The 24,211-nt window shown below is 42.5% G+C and overlaps 1 protein-coding gene across 1 annotated transcript; it reads right to left on the bottom strand.

Annotated features, from left to right (window-relative positions):
* Window positions 1–9,972: 9,972 nt before the first annotated feature.
* Window positions 9,973–24,132, bottom strand: ETS2 (ETS proto-oncogene 2, transcription factor). The gene is made up of 10 exons (XM_065741689.1): window positions 23,862–24,132; window positions 20,909–20,980; window positions 18,306–18,426; window positions 16,324–16,443; window positions 15,699–15,899; window positions 14,788–14,871; window positions 13,741–13,983; window positions 13,346–13,609; window positions 12,565–12,683; window positions 9,973–11,631 (listed from the first exon to the last, which is right to left on the bottom strand). The coding sequence occupies exons 2-10, from the start codon at window positions 20,978–20,980 to the stop codon at window positions 11,416–11,418; spliced, it is 1,440 nt and encodes a 479-aa protein (XP_065597761.1). The 5' UTR covers window positions 23,862–24,132; the 3' UTR covers window positions 9,973–11,415.
* Between the last annotated feature and the right edge of the window lie 79 nt (window positions 24,133–24,211).

A 24,211-nucleotide genomic window follows, 5' to 3' on the forward strand; every position in this document is an offset into this window, starting at 1 on the left:
CTATATTCCAAAGAGCCCAGAAGTGCTGACTTTACTGCCAGGCCTTCTGCATCTGGTTGGGAACCCCACAGCTCCAGCAGAACAGTGACTGTTGTGCGGCCCTTCTGCCATGCTGGACCATGGCCACTCCTGTCCCTTGAGGACATCCCACATCTCTGAAATGCTGCAAAGGTACACATTTTTTCAGGCCACTGTCTCCATATAGCAGGCTTTTCTCACACAATTGGGTGAAGGTGCTGTTGGAAAACAGGCAGCCACCATAAATATCTGCTCTTGTTGTTGTGGGATGACCCCATGATATCAGAGTGAAGGATGTGTTGGATCATTGCAAACAAAAGACCAAGACATGCAATAACTGAGGCTGACAGTGTCTGTAGCGTAGCCTGTGCTTGAAGCAGGGCAGCTCCAGGGCTACATGAGCTTGCAGAGAAGATATGTCTGTCATAGGTACTTTGTAATAACATGGGACGATAGAAGAGATAAAAACAAAATCTGACAAACCCAGGGAGTTTATGTTGTATTCGTGTTGGAAGATGCTCCATGCCCTTTATCATCTTTGTGGCCCTCCGATGGACTCCTTCCAGGAGATACCTGTCTTTTTTGAACTGAGGAGCCCAGAGTTGGACATAATATTCCAGATGTGGTCTCACCAGAACAGAGTAGATGAGGAGGATCACCTCCCTCGACCTGCTGGCTACGCTCTTTTTAATGCACTCCAGTATACCTTTGGTCTTCTTGGCCACAAGGGCACACTGCTAGGTCATGGACAATCTGTTGTGCACCCAAATACCCAGGTCTTCCTCCTCAGAACTCCTGTTGGTCAAGTCATCCCCTAACCTGCGCTGATACATGTAGTTATTCCTCCCCAGGTGCAAGACTCTATACTTAGTTCCGTTAAACTTCATCAGCTTTCTCACTGCTCAACTCTCCAGACTGTCAAGGTCCTGTCGAATGGTAGCACAGCCTTCCAGCATGTCAGCCATTCCTCCCCCTTTGAATCACCAGCAAACTTCCTGTGAGTGGACTCTTTCATCCAGGTTGCTGACGAAGATGTTGAATAAGACCAGGCGCAACACCAACCCTGGGGAACACTGCTTGATACAGGCCTCCAACCAGCCCTCTGAGCTCTGCCAGTCAGCCAGTTCTCAATCCATCTCTCCATCCACTCATCTATCCCACACTTTCATAACAAGGATGTTGCAGGAGATGGGATCAAACTCCTTGCTGAAGTCGAGGTAAACAATATTCACTACTCTTTCCATGAAGTAGAGAAGTCAGTCCCTGCAGTAAAGAAGCTGCAGAAACACTGCTGTGGTGACCAGCTCCTTGCCACAGCCATAACCTGGAGAGTGCCTTATGGGAAGAGCTAGGCAAGTTTCCACCCGCCACTGCTGGTTCTAGAGCAGAGACCTGGCAGGGCAGCAGGAACTCAGGAAACCTTACTTCAGCTGGATTCACTGCATATCCCTCTTCAGCCTAAAGAAAATGGGGACAGTAATTGGCATGGAACAGCTTCTTGGCTGTGCTAATGACTGTGAATACCATGGGAGATATTAAAGGGCTGCTGTTAAGGTACTACTAATAATTTTCGGAATCATTTCCATTCCTATTCTTCCCCTGACAGCCTGAATCTGCTGTGGGTCCTTTTAAAACTGTTCTGTCTACTAATGGTTTATTGCTTTATTTAATAGGTTGCTTAGGGATGGCAAGGAAGCTTGTGTTTTTTTCCCCTCCTCCCTTTACGTAGTGAGAGCATTTTAATATTTCTTGGAGAAAAATGGATGCAATAAAATATGAACGCCTTGGGTCCAATTGCACTTCAGTGGAAAGCACTGCTCTGCGAGGCTGTTCTGTTGCTGTGCTCTGAAGAGAACTGGCATTGTCGGCACTCTGGCTCCTCGTAAACATCTCTGTACTGAAACTAGTGGAAAGACTCGCTCATTTAGGAAGGGAAGATGGAGCATATCTGGATCTCTGCAGTCTCCTCTGATGTTTTTTTGAATGAGTAATTACTCATGGCTGACGTGGGTAATGTCATATGGCAGTGGAGAAAATTACCCAAGCACTGGTGCCAAACACTTTCCTGCTAATAAAGTGTCATTTTAGACTGTGGTCTTAAAAGTTCGGTAAATATATGCGTGGTATTATCAACCTACTAAGAGCTAGATGTACTGACCAGCTGGAGAAGGGGCAGTGGTTACAGGTTGGTAACAGTATTGCAGCAGGCACCATGAAGCAGAGTTTGAATGAGTACTGCTAATGTCAGAACAAAGCTCCTTCGAGGGAAACGGCAAATTTCACAGTTTCTCAATCGCTTGAAGTTTGATCAGGCAGAGGAACAGGGAGGACACAAGGAGTGGCCATTCTGGTGGCTCTAGCTGCTCCTTGTTAGCCACGAAACAGTCTCCTTCCTTTGCAACGTGCAAGTCATCAGATGGGAACTTAGCTGCGGCACTGGGCTTTAGCTGGGGGATGCTATAGATCATTCAAAAAAGTGAAATAAAATTCATGTGTATGAAAGAGAGAAGAGAGCCTTGAGTTCTGGGAGGCAATGCCTGTGGAAAGATCCATTCTGACCCTTCAGCTGCTGGCAAAGCCCCTGCAGGAGAAAGTGGAATTTTCCCTGCGTAAGCAACAATGCATATACTTGTTTAAAAGAAAAAAATTGGGAAGCCAGCAGACGTTGAGTCCTGGTGAGGAAGAAAAGGAGCGTTGTGTCCAGGACATTGAGGAAACTGTTCAAAAACAGTTCATCCTTATGCAAAATATTGTCCCTGTCTGCTCAACGGTGGAAGAGTTAGCTTGAGTTAGTGCCGGCTGTGCAGAGGGTGGAGCACAAAAACGAGGTTTGGGGACCTGGTCCTAACTTGAGGAAGATACCTGGGTTCTTGGCTGGCACTCTCCTAGTAGCTGATACTCAGGATGTGGAAAACAAACAAACAGGTCTGCTCAAAGGCATGCAGAAGGAATAATTTCTTTTGGAAGATCTGGTGTACTGCAACAGAACAAAAAGCTCCCTGCAAATGGGAAGAAGCTAAATGAAAGAACTGCATCAGCTAAATTGCTCTTTGCCCTCTGACAGAAATAAAAAATAAAAAAAAAAAAAGTAAGAAAAGAAAAAAAGAAAAAAGGAAAAAAGAAAAAAAAAAGGAGAGAATATTGATTCAACATTTATCAAGTCTAAGAGACAAGAAGATGAATCTCTTTAGCCTTAAGAGTAGGTATCCATCTGAAGGAGGGGAGAATTTTGATCTCTGCACCTGAAACACTGTTTTAATTTGTTACTACTTCACAGATAATTATTTCCTCCTTTTCTTCATAATGACACGGTGTCATGGTTTTATGATTTTTCTTATCAGTATTCCACATCATAACATCATGTAGAGTACTGGGAGTTAAAGAGTTAATGCTCCAGCTCTATAGATCATCAAGAGTTTCAGGTGTACCTGTCTCAGAAAATAAGAACTACATACCCCAGAGGACTTTTCACTGTTCTGTTTCTGTTTTTCATTCAGAGGGAAAGATAAAACTGTTCACAATTATATTGCATTATATTGTGTCGTTTTGCATTCTGCTGTCTTATTTAGTAAATTATCTTTCCTCCTCAGACTGTTGGGTGCTGTTCTGTTTTTAGACCCATCTCCCTACCCTTTCCCTTTTTCCCCTTCCCCCTTTCCTGGGGCATGGGTCGATGGTCCTCCCACCTCATTAGTCATGGAACCAGGCTGAACCAGCCCATAATGGCTGGTTCACATGGCTTAGCTTGGACTGCTGAGACGGGAGATGGACATTGGAAACCCTCCTGTGGCACAGCAATCTGACCCCAGACCTTGCCATGCAGGTGAGCATGTTGTACATCAAGATAAGTGGGAGACATCTCTCCACCAGCATCCCCTTTGACCATACTTAAAGATGGCAACCTCAGTCCCAGCTTTCTAGGAAGTACAATTATGGCATCAGTTTGTGTTGCCTTCAGACCCATATGCAAGGTATCTAGGAGAGCCCCAGTATACAGTGATGTTGAACTGGAAGGGATTCTGTGCTCAATGAGTTGGTTCCCTCCATTTCCACACTATTCACTTTCAGCTCAATTTACCTGCCTACTTCTTGGCTCCGGTTTTAACACCATGGCCCAAGCACTCGAATATCACATACTACACAGCCAAAACTGTTTCCAGTTCTTGTTCTCCTTACAGTGAAAGAAAAAAATAAAGGATTCTTTTTCAGATATTCAGGCTTCAGAGAACTAATATTATGATGCATCAATAGTCCCATTGTAGGATATGATACAGAGAGCCATCGCAAACCTTTTGTATGAGAGAGTGGGACATTTTGTTAGCTACTAGAGATCATTTGGGAAACGTATCGTGCAAAGAACATGCTATTTTTTGAATGTGTAGGGGTTTCATTATGCTTGTTATACTTGTTACATGTTATATTTTGTTAAATTTATCTTTTTTTTTTTTTTAAACAGGCTGCCCAAGGAGGTTCTTGGTGGAGTCACTTTCCCTGGAGGTGTTCAAGAGCTGTGTGGGTGCGGCACCAAGGGACATGGTCACCATGGTGGGGGTGGACTGATGGTTAGACTTGGTGAACTTAATGGTCTTTCCAACCTTAGTGATTCTGCGATTCTGTTATTAACATCAGTGTAAATATCAGAAGAATTACAGGCAGAAGTGAGAAAAAGAGTGGGATCTTCTTCTTCATTTCAAAAATATAGAATTGTTGTAAAACTCTTCCATTCATAGATGACACTTATCACTTGAAAATCTCAATTTTCACAGAGCGTATTATGTTGGTCAATGTATTTTACTTTTCATACCTTTCTGTATTGTGTGGTTTCAGACTACACACACGTCACATGGCACCCATTGCAAATCAGTTACTAGATATCCTTCTCAAAGACTGTACACAGTAGGCTGAATTTTTAATTCTTTTTGATTACAGGGACATCTTTTATCCCCTCTTTAGCATGTTGACCATTCACGTGTCTGGCATATGAAGTCTGTTTCAGTCACATGGCCGTGTGAACACATGCGGTTGAACTGGTGCTCAGCTTCACACAGGCCAAAAAAAAAAGCATGAGAGAAGATAAACTGAGATAGCTGACGTCTGACAATTCCTTACTCTCAAAATTTGGACCATCTTTGAAGAGGGCATAAAAAATTCCTTCAACTAGCTCTCTGAACGTATGTTCTGACATATGGTCTGATTTTTGGGTGATCCTTTGTGGAGACAGTAGTTGAACTTCATGACCTTTTTGGATCCCTTCCAACCTGGGATATTGGATGATTCTATGAGTATGTATATCCCTTTTTATTTCTTGCTTCCTCTTCAATTCCAAGAGACAAATTCAATAAGAATATAATAGGTTTCTGAATCTGGTTATAAAGTAAAATACTTTCAGAGAGCTTTACAGAGTACTGAACCCTCTAGAGAGTCAGATGTAATGTTTCCAAATTTTAACAGCTGCTGATCTTGTTCACTGCCAGGTGTGGCAGTCCCACATCACAAGAGTGGTGGCCCATAACCTATTCACTGTGAGAAAAATTCTACAAGAGATTTAGCGTAACGATACCTCGGTGCCAGTAGTAGCACACACAGTCACAGAATCATAGAATCATAGAATCATTGAATGGTTTGGGTTGGAAGGCACCTTTAAGATCATCTGATTCCAACCTCCCAGCTATAGGCAGAGACACCTCCCTGTAGACTAGGCTGCTCACAGCCCCATCCTGCCCTTGGAATGCTTCCAAGGAGGGGGCATCCACAACTTTGCTGGGCAACTTGTTCCAGTGTCTCACCACTCTCACAGTAAAGAACTTCTTCCTAATATCTAACTTAAATCTACCCTTTTCCAGTTTAAAAAACATTTCCTCTCATCCTGTTACTACATGCCCTTATAAAACATCCCTCCTCAGTTTTACTTTAGTCCCCCTTCAGGTACTGGAAGGCTGCTATATGGTCCCCCCCAGAGCCTTCTCCAGGCTGAAGAGCCACAACTCTTTCAGCCTGTCCTCATAGGAGAGGTGCTCCAGCCCTCTGATGATCTTCGTGGCCCTCCTCTGGACCCACTCCAAAGTTCAATGTCTTTCTTTTGTTGGGATCCACAGAACTGGGCCCAATAGTTCAGGTGGGTTAGAGGGGCAGAATCACCACTTTTGATCTGCTAATCATGCTTCTCTTCATGCAACTCAAGATCTTCTGGGCTGCAGGCACACACTGCCGGCTCATGCTGAGCCTTTCATCAACTGATACCCCCAAATCTTTCTCCTCAGGGCTGCTCTCAAGCCATTCTTCTCCCAGTCTGTACCTGTGCTTGGGGTTGCTCCAGCCCAGGTGTAGGACTTCGCTTTTGACCTTGTTGAACTTCATGAAGTTGGCATGGATCCACCTCCCAATACTGTCCAGGTCCTGCTGGATAGCATCCCTTCCCTCTAGTGTGTCAACTGCACTGCTTAGCTTGGTGTCATCTGCAGACTTGCTGAAGGTGTGCTTGATGCCATTATCCGTGTCTCCTACAAAGATACTGAATAACATCAGTCCTGGTGCCAACCCCTGAGGAATGCCACTCGTCACCAGTCTTCACTTGAACACTGAGTGTGACTGTCCAGCCAATTCCTTATGCAATAAGCAGTCTATCCATCAAATCCATTTTTCTCCAATTTGGTGATCAGGATGTCATGCAGGACAGTGTCGGATGCTTTGTACAAGCCCAGGTAGATTATGTCAGTTGCTCTTCCTTTATTCACTGACACTGTAACTCCATCATAAAAGGCCACCAAGTTTGTCAGGCATGATTTGCCCTTGGTGAAGCCATGCTGGTTACCATCGATCACCTTATCTTCCTTTTCCAAGTGCCTTAGTAGGGCCTTCAGGAGGATATGCTCCATCATCATGCCAGGCACAGAGGCGAGACTGAATGACCTGTTGTTCTCTGGATCTTCCTTTTTTCCCTTCTTGAAAATGGGGATTATTGTTATCCTTTTCCAGTCAGTGGGAACTTCACCAAACCACCATGACCTTTCAAAGATGATGGATAGCAGCTTGGCAATTTAATCCACTACTTCCCACAGAACCCATGGATAGATCTAATCGGGTCCCATGGACTTGTGCACCTTCAGGTTCTTTAGATGGTCTCAATCCTGATTTTAATTTATAGCAGGCAGATCTTCCTTCTCCAAGTTCTTACCTTTGCTTTCTGCAGTGTGGGCAGTGTGGCTAGAGCCCTTGCCAGTGAAGGCTGAGGCAAGAAATCATTGAGCACCTCAGCTTTCTCCATATGCCTTGTGACCAGGTCTCCAGTTTCCTTCAAGAGATGGCCCACATCTTCCCTGGCCTTCCTTTTATCACTGATACACCTGTAGAGTTTCTTCTTGCTCCCCTTTATATCCCTTGCTAGATTTAATTCCAGCTGGGTTTCAGCACTTTGGCTACGACCAGAGCCAGCAACCCTGGCTAATCCTGGACTAATGAGCAGTCACTGAATTCTCCAGGTTTGCAGATAATGCTAAGTAGTTTGAGTAATCAAATATCACACTGACAGCCCGAAACTTCAGAAGGGCCTCACAAGGTCATGGACAAAATGTGGCAGATGAACATCAATGTAGATTAATGTAAGGTAGCATACACAAAAGAAAGATAACCAGATAGACAAAGGCTAGATTATACCAACCCTGAAAATGGTAGTTACTAGGAAACAGATTGCAGAGTCATCACTGATAGCTCTCTGAAGTCATCAGCTCAGTGCATAGCAACTATGAAAAGATCCAAAAAAGAGCCATCCATCATGAGGAAAGGTACTGAGAAGATAGTTTTATTTTGGTGTACTCTTACCTGAGCCCCTGGGTGAGGGGCTGGCCTCCCCCGTATGCAGACAAGTCAATAGAGAGGGGTCAAGGGGCCTCCTTACAGCTCAAGCAAGGTAAGAAGTCCTTAAGTAGGTGGTAAAAGATGTGTGCAGGGTGTTCCCCCCTGCAGACCGAACAAAGCAACAGGATGTTGGGTGAATACATAGGAAAGGGACGGGGTTGCTCATTCTATCTCCCACTTGTGGAATATAGTACTGAACTGAGTGATCCATCATCTGCCCTGTTTCTAGTGCTCCCATTCTGTACCTGATTGTGGTCAACAGTTGAGCCTACAAGTAGAGCACAGTAGACAGGTATTTCCCAAAATAGCCTCCTGGACATCAAGGACTTGTGGCTTGCAGAATTCCCAACCCAGAGGTGGCATTTTTTTTTTTGTTTTTTTTTTTTTTTAGAATGAGATTCTATTTTTACTTTTATTATATATATATAAAAGAGCAAAGGCCTTGAAATCAAACTTTGTTATGGGAGGTGACAGGCCAACTATGGGCAGGTGCCAACTGCAACACTTTATTTTGGCTGCTGTCTCAAGAGGAAAGCTGGCAGCTGGAAGGGCAGGGAGGCATGTCCTGGAAAAGACGAAGAATTTAGCCAGACTTTCAACAGCTTCTTTGACTCTGGGTGGCTGAGAAAACAGAGCAGTTCTTTCTGTGTGCTCTGACAAAATACCCTTTAATGATTGTCTTCTGGGTCATGCTGAGTTGCAGCTTGTACCACTGCACTGACCCAACCCAGGGCAGTATACCAGGTTTTGCTTCTGAAGATCCAGTAGTGGGGGGTTGTATATCTGCATAGTTGGTTGCTTCTGCTTTTCCTGCTGAGAAAAGCAAATAACTTCCTAGTTATTTCTAGTCTCTAGGTTTAAGCTAGCATTGACCGTGCAAGCAAGAGGCAAATTATCTTTCAGTCCAAATGGAAAAACAATTCTGTATTTAGGAAAAACATAATGAAAATGAAACTTCTACAGATTGAAAGATTGCAGGTTTGTAGCCCAGATGAAGGACACTCGGGGAGGAAAGAAAATCATTATAGACTATACCTTATTTTTCAGAATGAAATGCATCTCCTCTCAAAAGAGCTACACTTAAATGACCAAAGCAGGTCATTTAAGCAGCTATTTAGGAATATCACCCACAGCCCCCAAAAAAACTTTTGTTCGTTTTCTTTATTTGCCAAGTTCTGGCTTAGCTCACAGAATTGCAGATTACTTTATGCTCTCAGACCCATATTCCTCCGTTGGAATGAGACCATCCGTGGCCAGCACTCACTGGATTGCACCTAGGTCTGCAGCAATGGTTGGGGTGAAGGGAGGAAGGATGTAGGGGGCTCCTTTTCTTTCACAGGCATAATGAAAGTAAGACTAACAGAAGTTGCCTGCAAATGCACAGAGATGACTGTGGCTACAGTGAGAGGTGTAGGCCTACCCTTCCAGTTCCATATATGTAGAAAGGCATACTCTTGAAGTAAATATCCATTTTCTCCAAGTCATTAATGTTCTGCTACTCCAGGGTGACAACACTGAAAACAAGATCAAGGTACAGCCACATCTTTGATAGAAAGATTAAGAAACCTAGGGAAACCCCCCTTTTTTAGAAAAAATTAATGTAAACCATGTTTCTACCTCTTGAATAGAGGCTTTAAAACAAATGGTTTCTTATTTCCTGCTTTTCCATAACACAGAGGCATGGAGAATATGAGATCAAGATAACTGTAACAGTAGGCTCACTGTGTGAGACCAAAGCAGGAATAGGTCAAGCACCAGCAGTCTTCACGCACCTGCTCTTCCCTATATTTACCCATAGTTACACATTAATATGCAACACAGTTCAGAGCCACCAGTTCTCTTTCAACCACACCTTTCAACCACACAGAACAAAGGCATCAGCTTCTAATTTATACCTAAACAGAAAACATCGGCATACCTTTAACTTGGTCCAAGGCCATCAGCCTACAAGAGTCTTACAGATTTTTTTTCTAACAAGTTGTCCACTGCCACCTTGTTACTATTTTTCCCCATACACCTACACTGAGATGCAGGCTGGAGGAATTCCTCTTCTCCCATCCTCCCTTCCAGTCTGAAATTTCGAGGTAAAGAAGCACAATACCGTGTTCAAGAGGTTTTAATAAGGACTCATTTTTAAACCTCTCACACTTTACAACATTTAAATGTACACCAAGCTCAGATAAAAAATAAAGCTTTCTTACAAAGTACATTTTTTCCAGTGAATTGTTTTATGGTGTTTTTTTTTTTGTGTGTGTGTGTGTGTGCAGTAAAAATATCTGCTACATAAATCCCTCCTGATCTCTGAAAAGGAGTCACAGTTATTCCAAAAATAGAATTCATATCTTAATCATACAGGATAAACTGCAGGAAGAAGAGACAAGTCAACTGAAAAAATAAGGCTTGTATATAAATTCGTTTTTTTTTTTTTAAAGGACATGAAGTTGAAAAACATATGCCATTTATAAAGGAAAAAGGTAATTTTATCCATATTAATATTTTCAGTCTCAGTTAAAGAAGAAAGCACAAATAGGCCCTTAATGTCCCAGAATATAATATCAGATTCTTGTAAAAATGCCAAAATGCACAAAGAACTGCCAGCTTTGGTCTTAATAAAATACCAAGCCAGCTTCCCACCGCACCCACCCCCCCCAGTGTCATCGGCATACCATATGCATGCATACTGAGTACTTGAGTTGTCTCTGAGGCCAATTAAATATTTGCAGAAGGCTGTATACCCTAGACAAACAAGGAATAGCCATTCAACATTTTTACATTCATCCTATTTCCAAAAAAAAAAAAAAAACCCACACACATACAATTAGTTTAATTTACACTATACAGTATCTGTTAAATAGGAACATTACGGAGCTTCAAAAAGAATCACAGAATATATACAAAACTGAATATTGAAATGGTATGATTTTCCTTCCTTTCTTATGAGGGTTTTTTTCCTTTTTAAGAGTTGCTACATCTGGTTTTGGACACAGAGTGTTGATGTACCTATGCAGCACATTTCTGGAGTAATAAAAAAAACAAACATGCTTGAGAACAAAACAATATCAACTCTTCTCACTGTTCTTTTAAAATAAATTAGTTTTTCTTAAATAAAACACATGATAAAAAGATGGAAGCAAGGATGATGGTGTGTTAAAAAAGAAAGAATCCAAGCAATTGTTCTGCTCCATCACCAGTTTCCTCATCCATCCTTTGGTTCTAAAGCCAACCCATCATTACATGGCAGTGTAAGTAGCCAAACATCTTATATGGCAGAATAGGTGGTCAAAATGCTTAACCCTAAAGCATTTCTGTGTCATCGTGACAGAGCTATGATCTGTATCGACTTCCATGCTGCTCAAGTGCCTGACACAGCAACATCTGAAGCCACTGATGAAATAAGGCCACTTCCTTCCAACTTTCCCTGGTTACAAAATCTGTCAAGGTCCTTATTTCATCACAGTTGCACCCATCCAAACAGCCAGAAGAACTGACTGCAGGCAGCTCCTGGTCACAGTTCCAACATGCGTTCCCCACTGGTGCTTGGGCTCAGTCCTCGGTGTCAGGCTGCACCCCCAGCATAGCATGCAGCTCCTCTGCTGTGTACCCCAGCAAGTTCTGCAGGTCGCACACGAAGCGATAAACATAGCGTTTCCCCGAGGTCTTGTGGATGATGTTCTTGTCGTAATAGTAGCGCAGCCCTCGGCTGAGCTTCTCATAGTTCATTTTTGGCTTGTTTTTCCTCCTTCCCCACCTCCGTGCCACCTGTCAGTCCAAGAAGAAAGCAAATGTAAAGGGTTTGTTCAAGTCACACTTTCCTGGTCAGGAGCTGATAAAGGTAGTTGCTAAAACTTCTTTTGACCAAAGCAGTTTATTTGTTTGGGTACCCCAAACCTGGGTAACGTAGAAGTTGGCGGCTCAATCCCCAAGTATCAGCTGCAGCTCACTGACAGCAAGCGAAACAAAGTGATGGTGGTAAATGGCAGCAAGAATGCCTCCTTGCATAGGATGGGCTCATATGTCTTTAAGAGGATCGAGCTTAAGTGAAGTATAGTCACCTCTCTCAAACAGGACATAATGTAAGAGTTAATCTGCAATTTAGCAACAAGGAACAGCTTTTTAAACAGAAGTTGAATTCTAAGTAGTTAGAGTTTATGATTCCCCTTCCCTACTTCAAATAAAAGAGGATTCAGTGGACTTTAAATAAGGTCTCTTAACATAGTAACTTTGCTACTGGTAGCAGCCATCAAGAAACAAAGGTACAGTGTCCTCATTTTTCATGACTAAAGCCATAAGTTCCCAACAAGTTTAAAAAGCAGCGCTATCATATTCGCTGTTTATTAGAAGAGCTGTAATACCTTGAGTGCCTTTTCCTTGGAAATTTGTGCAATCCCAGACATTGCTGAGTCAACTGTATTCAGTAAGCTAGCCTACAGTATTGCTTAGCCTGTCAAAACATCTAACTTTGTATGCTTTAAGTTTCAAGCTATGCAATGTGTTCTCATTACTATAAGCAAATGCTGATATCCCAGGGGGAGGGGAGCAATCCCACAGCAGTCCTGACCACACAGTAAAGCACTTGCAGATGAAGAGATTTCAGCAAGTGTCTGATCTCAGTAATGCTTTACAGTCAAGACAAGGCCCACAGATAGCAGATGAGACCCTAAACCCTTTTGTACATCACAATCAAACACATACCTCATCTGGGTCAGCAAGTTTAAACTCCCATCCGTCTCCAGTCCAACTAATAAATGACTGGCAGGACTTGTCTGTCAGTAACTCCAGCAGGAATTGCCATAGCTGTATAGGTCCACTGCCTATTAAGAGAGCAGGGGTGGGGAGAAGCCATAATTAATACTTCTGCAAACTCCTATCACAATTAACATATGCAGCTACATTCAGATCACAGGATAAATCTGGTGATTACTCCAATTTTTTGTTGTTGTTTTCAAATATAAGAAAAAAGCTTTATTGTAAGATTTTCCCTCTACAAGTCTGCTCATAGATATGTTAAAGTTTTTCAGGGGAACGTTAGATCTGATGCAAGCTACGTATGCAAACACTGGAGGACAGATTCTTCATCCTTCCTTTCCACCTCCCTTTTGGCTTGGCAGACTTGCTACAGAAATATCTGATTTCAGAAAGGACTACAGGAACAAGGTCCTCATAGGCAAGCCAAGATCTGCAGGAATTCAGAAATGGGGAAGGCTTTGTTCAAGCTTTTTTCTTAAAAAAAAAAATATGAGGAAGTGCATTTGATTTTTACAGTGTTCCAGTGTACCCATGTTTTCTTGCTCCAGACAGATAGCCCCATAAGACTTCCCTTATGTACACTTAAAACTGAAAGCCTTCAAGAGTAGTGGTCTCTGACCACACTGTAAGACATACTTCACAACTACACAACTTTATCAGCACAGGTATGCATTTACAGAAAATATTTTTGTGACACGAGTAGTGACCATTTTGCTTCACTACTTACCAGTAAAGCCAGCCAGAATCGCTGCTGGTATAACTGGTTTCCCTTGCTCTACAGGATCACTTCTATCTTGAATATAGTCTTTGAAAGACATTGTAGGCTTGTTCATACACAAGGACTGGCTACAATCATCTTCAAAACTCTCATAGGATGGCACACGCTGTAAATCCACTAGTGATGATTGGCTGTTCCAGGACTGCAGCATTGAATCTGAGCTTTCGTAGCTTTCTGCACCACTTTCACTAGACTCATGTTCTCTAAGTTTACCTTCATAAGAAAAAAAAAAAAGAAAATACATTTTTCTTCTCTTTTCTAGCTCGTATATATAAACTATGCAAGGAAGAAAAGATTTATGGCCTTGGATTCATTATTGTTATTCATCACGGACAGTAACTCACCAGAATTATCTATCAGCAAGTTCAGATTGTTCCTTGTGAAGTCCTGATTCACTGCACAGTAGTTCACATTAACTGTATCTACTTGAGTTTTAGGGAACAATGAAAAGTCTTGTTCTAGATTAAGGAGATTTGGTCCTGTGGAAGTCTGGCAGATGTCACTCAGGAGACTGGGTTTGGGATAACTGAGAGCTTTAGAGTACCCAGGCACCTGCATACCATAGGGGGTCTGATCCACATTAACTGCTGAAAGAAAAAAAAACAAGGAAAGAATGAATTAAGTGGTTTTCTTCTTAAATGGACTAATACACCTCAAGAACCCCACTACAGCTGTGCCACTGCGAAGTAGTTTTCCCCTGTAGAAATCTGACAGAGCAGCATTAGATGCTCCTAGAAAGCATTAGAGTAACATTAGACCTCCTAGAAAGGCTACTGACATCAGTGATGAGACTCCCATTTACCGTGCTCCGTCAGATTCTGTTAATCTCCATCTGTATCTTCACACCACAAATACGTACAGTATTTGTTCTTGAAAGAAACTGTAGGGCTGCAGAAAAAGCTGGAGAAGCTTAAGTGGTTTTGAGGCAGGGCCTCATCATTAAGTGATGCAATAAGGCTAATCTAGAGATCAAACTTGTGGTTCAGTAAAATATGGGACCAAACTCCCAATCTGAAGGATCTAGCACTTCGTCTCTATGGTTATGCCATACACTGTCAAAAGCTCTGCTACGCTTCCACAGCCCTCAGAAAAGCTAAACATAGCTTCTGCTGCTGGTTTTTGGCTGTTTGCTAGAAGTGGGAGTGGTCACTCTGCTCCACAGATGTAGGCTTTGGCATTCCAAGAGGAAATTTATTGGGTTCCTCCCCCCCATACCCTTTAGTCTTCAAAAGATTTCTGGTATGAGTTAGATGACAAACAATACTAGGAAAAAGAACTGCAGCAATTGAAGTGCTCTCCTGATGCAGAGCTCCCTTTTTAGAGAAAGGATCTGTGACATTCATAGAATAAACATACAATATCTGAAGTGTAAAATTTCTTAAGATACTTACTTAAGGAGTTATTATTGACCCAGTGAGGAACTGAGGTGAGATGAGAGCTCTCTGCATATTGATCCTGTGTTTTTTCTTGGCTGTCTGAGAGGAGAGAAAAAGAAAACTTGGTTTTGTAGTTTTAAAGATCTGACAAGTATAAGAAAGGTCTATGACTCAAACATTTTAGGGTCATCGTTCACATAAGCTTTACTAAAGTGCTGCATCAAACTCCTTCAGAGCAAGAAAAAAGACCCTAAAATGCCTCCAAAGCCTCATGAAAACAAACACCAAAAGAAACACCATAACCTCTAGCAAGCTTAAAAATCTTCATATTAATGTTATTTTAACATAAAACATCAAAACAACAGTAACTTTAAGGTCCAGATCTTAATACTTGCAACTACAGAGCACTCTACTCCAAAAGTGAGGGAGCACATGGGTGAACACTGATGCTGTCTCTAGAACTCTACATGCAGTAAGCTTAGACACCTTCCAAGGCATCCTTTATATCTTTACACTTCTTCACAGACTAACCTCAAAACACTATATATAAAAGGAATAAAACCAAATACCTCTAATAACGTCAACAAGATTCGCCCAACTTTTGGTTGGCTACATGTATTTTTAATAAATGAGCATTACAGAAGCCTTAACCTAATTTATTTAAATTATTATTGCAAATAAAACACAAATGCGAGAGGTAGTTTGCCTGAACACAGAATGACTTCAGCAGATACCTATATTTGCACTCTGCTTATGAAGGATACAGTACTACTTTTGATAATGCTTTTATTAATCAAGCTTCACATTTCATCTTGGCTTTTGATATGTAACAAAAATCCTTCACATGAAATTAGCGTTTGAAAGATTCCTTTCTGCTTCTGTCAGAAAAGCCTTGGAACAAAAGCTTTTTCTGGCTGCATAGATACCTTTTATCATCTGCTCCAGGTGTTCCCACAGAATGTCACCCACATAGTCAGGCGCAAGTTCCAGGAAGCGCTCCTTGCCCAGGTTGCAGAGGTCTTGGCCACTCATAAGAAACTGATGGATGTTCACATTTGCCAAGCTAAACTCATTGGTAGCCCATGAAAGCCACTGGCAAACTTGCTGTTCAGTCCACAGCCAGGGATCTGAAAGACAGAAAGCATCCAGCATTCAGAAATCCTAACATCTGTCAGCTCCTGAAATAGTCTTCAATAGGAGGCAGTGAATGAATGAAACGTTTAAACCAATTACTTATTGGGTTAAGCTTAAGCTTCAAATGAATGTATTCTTGAACTTAAAGAAAAGCAGTTCTCTATTTTCTTTCTGCATTCACTTTTAACCAGAGATGTGCTCAGCTTCGTAAACTCTCTTACGCTGCCAAAATATGAGCTGTCCATGCACCCACTTTTAATACCAGCAAGTTTACTCTTTCCAAGTCAAGCTGTGCCAGATTCACATAGGATCCATTCTTGTATTCCCTACTGACATCATTCTTTCTCTTCTGAAAGAACTGCTATTCAGTGTCCTCCTTAGCATCAAAAAAAAAGCTTATAAATAGAAAACACTTACTATTTGGTATACCCAGCCGACACTGTTCCTTTGTGAACCCACTGAAAGTATCTTTCAGGGCCTGACTCATCACAGCCTTACTGCACGGGGTTAACAGAGGCAATTCACAGTTGTTGGACTCTACAACAAAGAATAGGGGAGGAGGGGAAAAGGAGATGCATTAGCTTTTAGGCCAAGTCAAAGAAGTGACAGGTTTTTGCTGCACTATTTGAAGAATAAGTAAATGCTGCTAGAAACTAGGTATTTTAAAACGGAAGCAAACAAGTGCAGGGTTGATAAAATTGCATCATGCTAAACTAAAGCTTTGCTGCTGTCCACCATATAGATCCTTACTGATTCCTAGTAGCTGCACAACATGCCTTTGTTTTATGCAACTTTTCCTATAAAAGAAAATGACAGTAAATATGAGACTGTTTATTCCTATTTTCTCATCTATAATTTGACCTCAGACTTCTTTATTATAACTCCAGACAGTCTTAATTTAGTCTGAGAGCTATGTAACTGATAACAGGGTTATGAAGAACTAGCTTGCACTACACAACAGTGCAGTCCAGTGGACTTCTTCCAACCTTCCCATGCATCCTTCAAATCACCTCAACCAAACAGCTGTGACTGGTCACAAGCTGTCTCTCAGTACCTAAAATACTACAATGAAATCCAAAGACAGCATCATCCCTAAATTACTAATATATATCACTGATTTTTAGGGTTATAAATAGATTACATTTTATGGACAAATTTGGTTTCCACTCCATCTTACTGGAGAATTCTCCAGGTGCCTCAGACTGCTCTGAAAGAAGTCATAAGATGATGAAAAAACCAAAAAACAACCAGGCTGCTTAGGTGTTTCAGATTAAGAAAGCTTTCAATTATGTTTTGTTTGTGATGGACCTTACTAAGCTAGGGGTGAATTAAGAACACTTTAACCACATCACTACTGCACCCCTGAATACTTGGGAGCCTCTGAGAACTAGCACACAGGCAGCAGCTGAAATTTCTGCAATGTGAGAAGTATATAACAGCATCAAGGTACGTGAAGTGAAGTCTGATAATCCATCATCTTCAAGTCAGTTAATGAAGGTGTGTGGCACTTCTTGTTTTCATAGGTCCTGACTAGGTACAGGCTCCACTTGATCCAGCAAGTGGATCAAGCAGAGCTCAGTGCCAGCTGTGTATTTTGCTTCTGTTTGTACCAGACCCATCCTCAATACCTTTTAAGTCCTGCTTTGCTGACCAGAGCAGGTAACTGACTAGAATAACAGTAGAACAAAGTTTCCAGAGCCTTTATGGCATTCCTCCCCCCATTACTTGCTTCTTTTTTTAAATCTGTTTTCCAAGTAAGAGATAAAGACAGCAGTAGGTAGAATACTGACTTTTTGGGCGGGGGGGGGAGTTAGAATAAGCTAGTCAGGGAGTTTAGGCAAGGATTTACGCAGAACTGTTGATAGGTACTGTTCTATACACGCTCAAAAATACATATGTAAATATCCTCTTTTTTAAGGTAAGGAGTAAAACAAACTCCTAGGGAGAAGCGGGAGAAGGAGGAAGGATTTTGTGTTCTGGGATTTAATGCCACAGGGTAAAAAAAAAAAAAAAAGGAGCTTGCCGAATACTTGCAATGTCTCAACCATAATTAAACTGTAAGCTTAAATACAAATAATTTTTGTTTATATTTAAAATATTTAAATTGCCTTGAACTACATCTACTTTAATAACAGCTAAGGCTTTTTCCATGGACCATCAATCTATCTTAAGCTATTCAGTCTCAGTTCTCACTCTTTTTCAGAGCAGATAACGACAACTACCAACAGAGCAACTCACATGGTTTAAAGCAAATATGCACACGGAAGTCTGTGCAATAAAACAAGTTTTTTTGTTTTGTTTTGTTTTTTTTGTTTTTTTAGGGAAATTATCCAGCACTTAGACCCCACAGATTCCACTCTGACCTACAGACTGGACCAAGGAAAAGAGTTAAAAGTTACCATAAGAAGTAGAATCAAACCCTGTTGGCACCTCCTGAAGAGTTTGATCTTCATTTAGTGATAAAAAGTAGCCAGCAAACAGAGAGTTGGAGCTATCAAAGGTGTCAAACGCTGGCTGCCGCTGCAAAACAAAACAACAAAAACCTCAATGTTAGAATTTTTCTAGTGCACTGTCAACAGCAATGCTAGGAAACCCAACCCAACCACTTCCTAGACTTTGAGAGATCATGCACAACCACTACCTGGAATCAACTAACCCGTAGCTTTGAAATACATTAACACAACTGCAACATGGTTGTTTTGTATTCATGTACAAGAAGCCAATGCTCGCACCACAGCACTGTGTGGCACGTTCTGCAAGTCAGGAAAAGCCAAGGAAGGATATTCTATGCCTTCCTATGATTTATACTTTTAACAATAGAGAATGCATAGATAGATAGATAGATACTCACATATATTCCTAGATACGCTTTAAAGAAAGCAGCATTTCCTTAACCTATGAGATTTTCTAATTCCTTGAGATTTAGATGGCAGAGGGAGGATAAGTGCTGGAGAAGCAATTGGTAGTACGTGACCTACAGTAAGTGTATGCAATTTTCAGGAAAAAAATATAGAAACATAGCCTGAACCACATCACCTCAAGCAATACAGTGAGCTTTACTTTTCTACACTAGTGAGCTGCATGATTTGCCAGCCACTACGTTTTGCAGTCTTCAATCTTTCAGTGAAATAACTGCTAGTTAAATCACACAGAAAGGGATAAACGAGCACAATAAAAATAGTCCAGATAAAAATAAATTCTACTGATATATGGCAGCCTTATAGACACTGATACATTTTAGAAACTTAATTTCTTGTACACTTGACTCGTGCCTGCTAGGAACACAGAGTACAACCACTAGATCCCTCCAGCTGCATGAGGCGAAGGGAGGGAAATGCAGAAGAGGAGAAAACCTCAAAAAAAAAAAACTTATGCAGCTTGGCCCTTAGTCACAAGGAAACAGTACTGGTCATATCCAGAGGCAAGATGAGATAAAAAATTGCCCCTGAGATTTTAAAAGCATCTGAAAATAGAAAATGGTACCAAAAAGTCATAGCACACACAGCAGCTACTGCAGCTCAGAGATCCAGAGAATAAGGCATCTTGCAAACACTTACTTCTTTCACACATGCAGTGGTATACCAGCTTACGCCAAAGCAAAGGACAAAGATTTTTCAGGGCTGTATTCAGGTGTGAAGCAAAAGCAACCTGAACCATGTTTCTGCAAATGCAAGGATATTTCCATGTATCCCCTAACTTCTCTTTTGGTGTTACTATGAGGCTCTGAAAAGCTCTGAGAAAGAAGCTGCAGAAGAACACAATATCACACCTCTAGGGGTTAACTGGCTCCAGGAATCCCCACTGTGAGCCAGACGGTGGAGACAAGTTCTGTACAGTCAGTCCAGGTGCCCACCACAGGTAGTGGAAAGAGTCAAAGCCAACCCATGGAAAAAAAGCTTACAACCATGCAAAAACAAGCTACTGGCACATTGGGCAACTGTTATTAAAGAATACTTGGTACGCTACGAGATAAAAGCACTGACTCATCACTAGTACCTAGAAGAAAGGGCAAATTCTTTCAACATAATCTGGAAACTCCTGCATTCTGTGTAAATAGCTGACCCTTATCCTGAGTCACTGGAAAAAATGTTGTGGCATGTGAATGAGTAAAATCTATACTGTACTAGTTTCATATTTCAAAAAGGATTAATGTTTAGATAGGTTCTTGTTTTAGTGGTAACCAAAGGGAAGAAAAAAAACAACAAAGCAATGTAGAAATAAACTCTGCTTGCCCTATCAGGCATGCAACCACTTTATATGTCCTTTCAACATATGTTGAGTAATTATCACAGAAATGACAGCAGCTACAAAGTAGTAGACTATAGGTCTTAATTTTGACTTAATTACATCACAGCTGAACATCTGCTTAAAAAACAGCTACTGTGTTCAGGAGCACACCAACTGTCAAATCACAGGATTTCTTTTGTACCCTGCTGTTGCTTGGGTAGAAGAAAAAGTTAAGATAGGCCACCAGGAGACAGAATACTAAAGTTTCACTAAATGATTCCTAAATACGTACACTGCTCTTAGTTAATGAGAGCTGAAAGTGCCTCCCAGTCCTTGCCTGGTTTGCATTAATAAATGCTGCGTTTAAAAAAAATGACACTGGGATAAAAAGTAATTAGTGTGAATAAGAGGACGGAAGCAGTTAATAAATGGAATCTTTATAGTTTGCCTCTGGTTTCTCTTCAGTTTGTTAAGTTCATTCCAAAACAAGGTAACAGACGCAGGTTATCTAGTGATAAAAATACACTGAATAACTAGCTTTGGTCTCTTAAAGGATGTTGGACTTAGTTGAATGTAATAAGTGAATAACCTCCTTTTCCTCATACAATACTCTTGAGCAAATCAGTCTTTGCTAGTCACATCAGAACAGCCCTTCACTACTCTCCTCAAAATAGACATATAAAGGGCAAGCACACTGCCAGCCCTGGGACCTTTAGTTAGGAAAAACATGATTAGATCGGAGGGGTTTAGAAGCTGCTCGCTCACAAGAACTCACCTTGAGCATTCCTCTGTACATATTTGAGACAGGAGCTACTTGATCCATGTTTCTGATTGCAAAGTCACTCATCTGAAAAACAAGAAGGGTCACGTGAAATGCGTTGCCACTGAGGGAAGCAAGGATATTAAGAGGCAACTGCTTTAGCATAGATTGCAGAACAGCTCTGAGTGTGGGGAAGGCAAAGTTGTTTCTGTTCCCACACCCCCTTCCTAACCCCCCATCCCCCCAATGTTGTTTGCATCTCAACCATATACAGCAAAATTCTCAAATCTTGCTTACATTGCTTTTCCTGGAAGACTTCTCCCAGGAATCAACAGAGTTTTGTGAAACAAGTGTACAAGAGGATGACTAACTTCTGGTATCCTAAGTGAATGCTTTCAGTACCTCATCCCATTTGATGGTCTTGAAACCCTACAAGAAGTCCTTTGCCCACTAAGTACTGCTTGTAGTTGTTTTCCACTTTTCACCCATTATTTTAAACATGAAGTGTTGTCTCACTTACACACCACAATTCACTTTGGACTTCGCCTTCAAAGTACTGAAGAGAAGCAGCAGTGCTCACCATGGTACCTTCAGACTGGCATTTGCCTCACTCCTCTCATGAATTACCCCTGAAATCAGCTCCAAATATTAGCAACTGCTTCCTTCATTTGATACAACATCTCTGATATGCATTATTTTGCCTATTTTATGAGCACTGGATTAGTACATTTAAACCTGAGCCTACTGAAGGTGTGCAAGTCAAAAAGGGTTCATGCAATAAAACACCTCTCTCAGAGCTGGGACCACCAACAGCACTTTCATGCTGCTCAAGTCAAGGCTATCAAGTTCCCTGTGCCACCAGAAGCAGGGTTGTGTGAGGTCTGTATAAGCGTGTTCTCATATATATGATTCAAGGAACACGGCGATAAGATCCTTATCCTATTAGAGATCAAATACAATGAATAAAGCAGATTTTACTGCCATTGTTCAAGTTTATCACGATGCTGTAATTCAGGTGTCGGTAAATGATACCTTATCAGGCTAGACTGTGGCAAGTTGTCTCAACAATTTGCCTTCTACTCTGTCATTGCATTGTGCCGAGTTGTTTTGTTCCACAGAAACTGTCTGAAGATGTGTACTTCTATTTAAACAAAGTAACTGAGGGCATTATTATTCCCACAAAACTGTGATTACTAAATACAAGCAACTTCTCTTAATCCATTTCAGTACACACAAAAAAAATCAACATACAATCTTCAACTTGGAAAAAGATGGCAAATCAGAGTTTAAAAAAAACACAAACAAAAAACAAACAAACCAAAACCACAAAACAAGTAGAGCTGCTAAAATGACAACATATGCAACATCTGTCCATCTAGCAGAAGATAAATACCCAACAGCCACAGATTTCTTTCATCCTGCTATATTTGCAATCACTTAAAAGTCAAGAGTCCTCAACCTGAAAGGCCCATTTCAACTTCAGTGATAAGCCCTGCATATTTAATAACAGTGAAGCAACATAAATCGGCCCAATATAAAAGGAATAGTCCACTTAACCCTCATTAATGTTACCCAAAAGTGCAATCCACGGAATGATGGGTTTTACCTCAAATAGCATGTGCTAATATTTGATCTAAATTACACATCTCATTGAGCAGCAAAGAATTTCATACAGCACAAGTCTCACTCAGCAAACATCCTCATTTTTTTCATTAAATTCACCAGCATAAACAACTAATCATCCTCACATTCAAATGGGCTTTAAAAAAAATCACCTACGTATATAGAGTTTTTAATGCCCTTTGTCTTGTCTTTGAAATCTGTGCAGGTACATAGGAAAACTAGCTGCAAGCCTCAACAACCTGAAGGCATTCATGAGAACATTGCACATATTTTCAGTAACACTAGATCTGATCCCCGGTGCGGGATAGGGTTTCTGACAATTTTAGGTGGTACCCAGACCTTTGCAGGACGTTTCTTGGGGACCTTCCCACTGATTTGAGTCTTCCTCTGTGGAGGAATTCGAGACCTATCTGGATGCTTTCCTGGGCGATCTGCTGCAGGGAACCTGCTTCAGCAGGGAGCTGGGCTAAGATGATCTCCAGAGGTTCCTTCCAAGCCCTATAATTCCGTGATTATGAGGGCTAGCTAGGATTCTACCCTTCCTGATTTTGCTGTGTGTTTCCTCAGAAACACACGGGGTGCTGAGACAAAAGGTCTCCAAGAAGCTCTCATTACCCGGCGTTGCTCATTAACCCGGCTCCTTGTATTTCTAAGCCGGGCTGCTCGTTTATTCTGTGGCCTTCCCAACCACACGGGCACATCTCTTTCACTCCGGCTTTCCTCCTCTCTCAGCTCGCACCCCTCAGCACCACCAAACACCCGAGGGGACAGCACAGCACCGAGGGGTCCGATGCAGAGGGCTGCAGCTGGTTCCCCCCGGGACCGGTAGAGTTCAGAGAGAAGGCACACGGGCACGGTGCGCGCCTGGGCCTGGCTCCCAGCTCCTCCGCAGCGCTGCTCCCTGCCAGCTGTAATTGGTTTAGCCGGCAGGACACCTTCCTCGCCTCCCCCGCATAGCTGAGTGGGTGAACCAGAACAGGGTCAACAGGATCAGGCACTTATTAACTAATACTCCTGAATTACTGATCGACTTCTTTCCAAGCAAGGACCAGCCGCGCAGCCGGCACGCCGAGATCACGCTGCGAGTCCCGAATCCCGACGGACGGATTTCGGTCCCGATGGAAGCAAGCAACGTCCCCGAGGGGGATCCCGGTGACAGAGAGCTGCTTCGCCTTCTCAACGCACGCTCTCTCCCACCGAAAAGTTGGGCGCGGACACGGCCCGGCCCTCGGGGTCCGATCGCCGCCAGCCCGGAGCGCCCCTCCGCCCATTAACCCATTCCTGCCCCGCCGCCGCCGCCGCCCGGGGCTGGGATGGGGTGGGATGGGGCGAGCACCCCGCTCACCTGCTCCTCGGCTTCGCAGCGGCACCGCGCACGCACAGTCCTTAAGAAGACGTATAAAACGAAGCGCCGCTGCCTCTCCGGGAGCCGAAATATCCTCGGTGCGGCACAGCCGGCCAACAACAGCGGCACAGCCGATCTGATCGCAACGGAGAGTCCCGGGCAAGGAGGAAGAAGAAGGGGGCGGGCAGGAGGCGGGCGCCTGCGTGGGCGCTGCCGGCCGAGCCGCTCTCCGCTCCGTAAGGCCGCGCCGCGCTGAGCCGTACTGCGCCGTACAGTGCCGCGCCGTCCGGCCTGCCGGGCGCTTTCAGCGGGCAGGGGCGGGGGCAGCGGCGGGACCGCCCCCCGGAGGC

This window comes from Cyrtonyx montezumae, unplaced genomic scaffold (genome assembly GCF_038088225.1).
Source record: "Cyrtonyx montezumae isolate F1298 unplaced genomic scaffold, pur_monq_1.0 scaffold_3, whole genome shotgun sequence".
In the NCBI taxonomy this organism is placed as follows: domain Eukaryota; kingdom Metazoa; phylum Chordata; class Aves; order Galliformes; family Odontophoridae; genus Cyrtonyx; species Cyrtonyx montezumae.

Coding starts and splice junctions, on each gene's coding strand:
- ETS2 (XM_065741689.1), bottom strand. CDS start 20,980: ATGAGTGACTTTGCAATCAGAAACATGGATCAAGTAGCTCCTGTCTCA. Junction 16,444..18,305: donor GTTTGATTCTACTTCTTATG/GTAACTTTTAAC, acceptor TCTTTGTTGTAG/AGTCCAACAACTGTGAATTG. Junction 11,632..12,564: donor AACTTGCTGACCCAGATGAG/GTATGTGTTTGA, acceptor TTGGACTGACAG/GTGGCACGGAGGTGGGGAAG.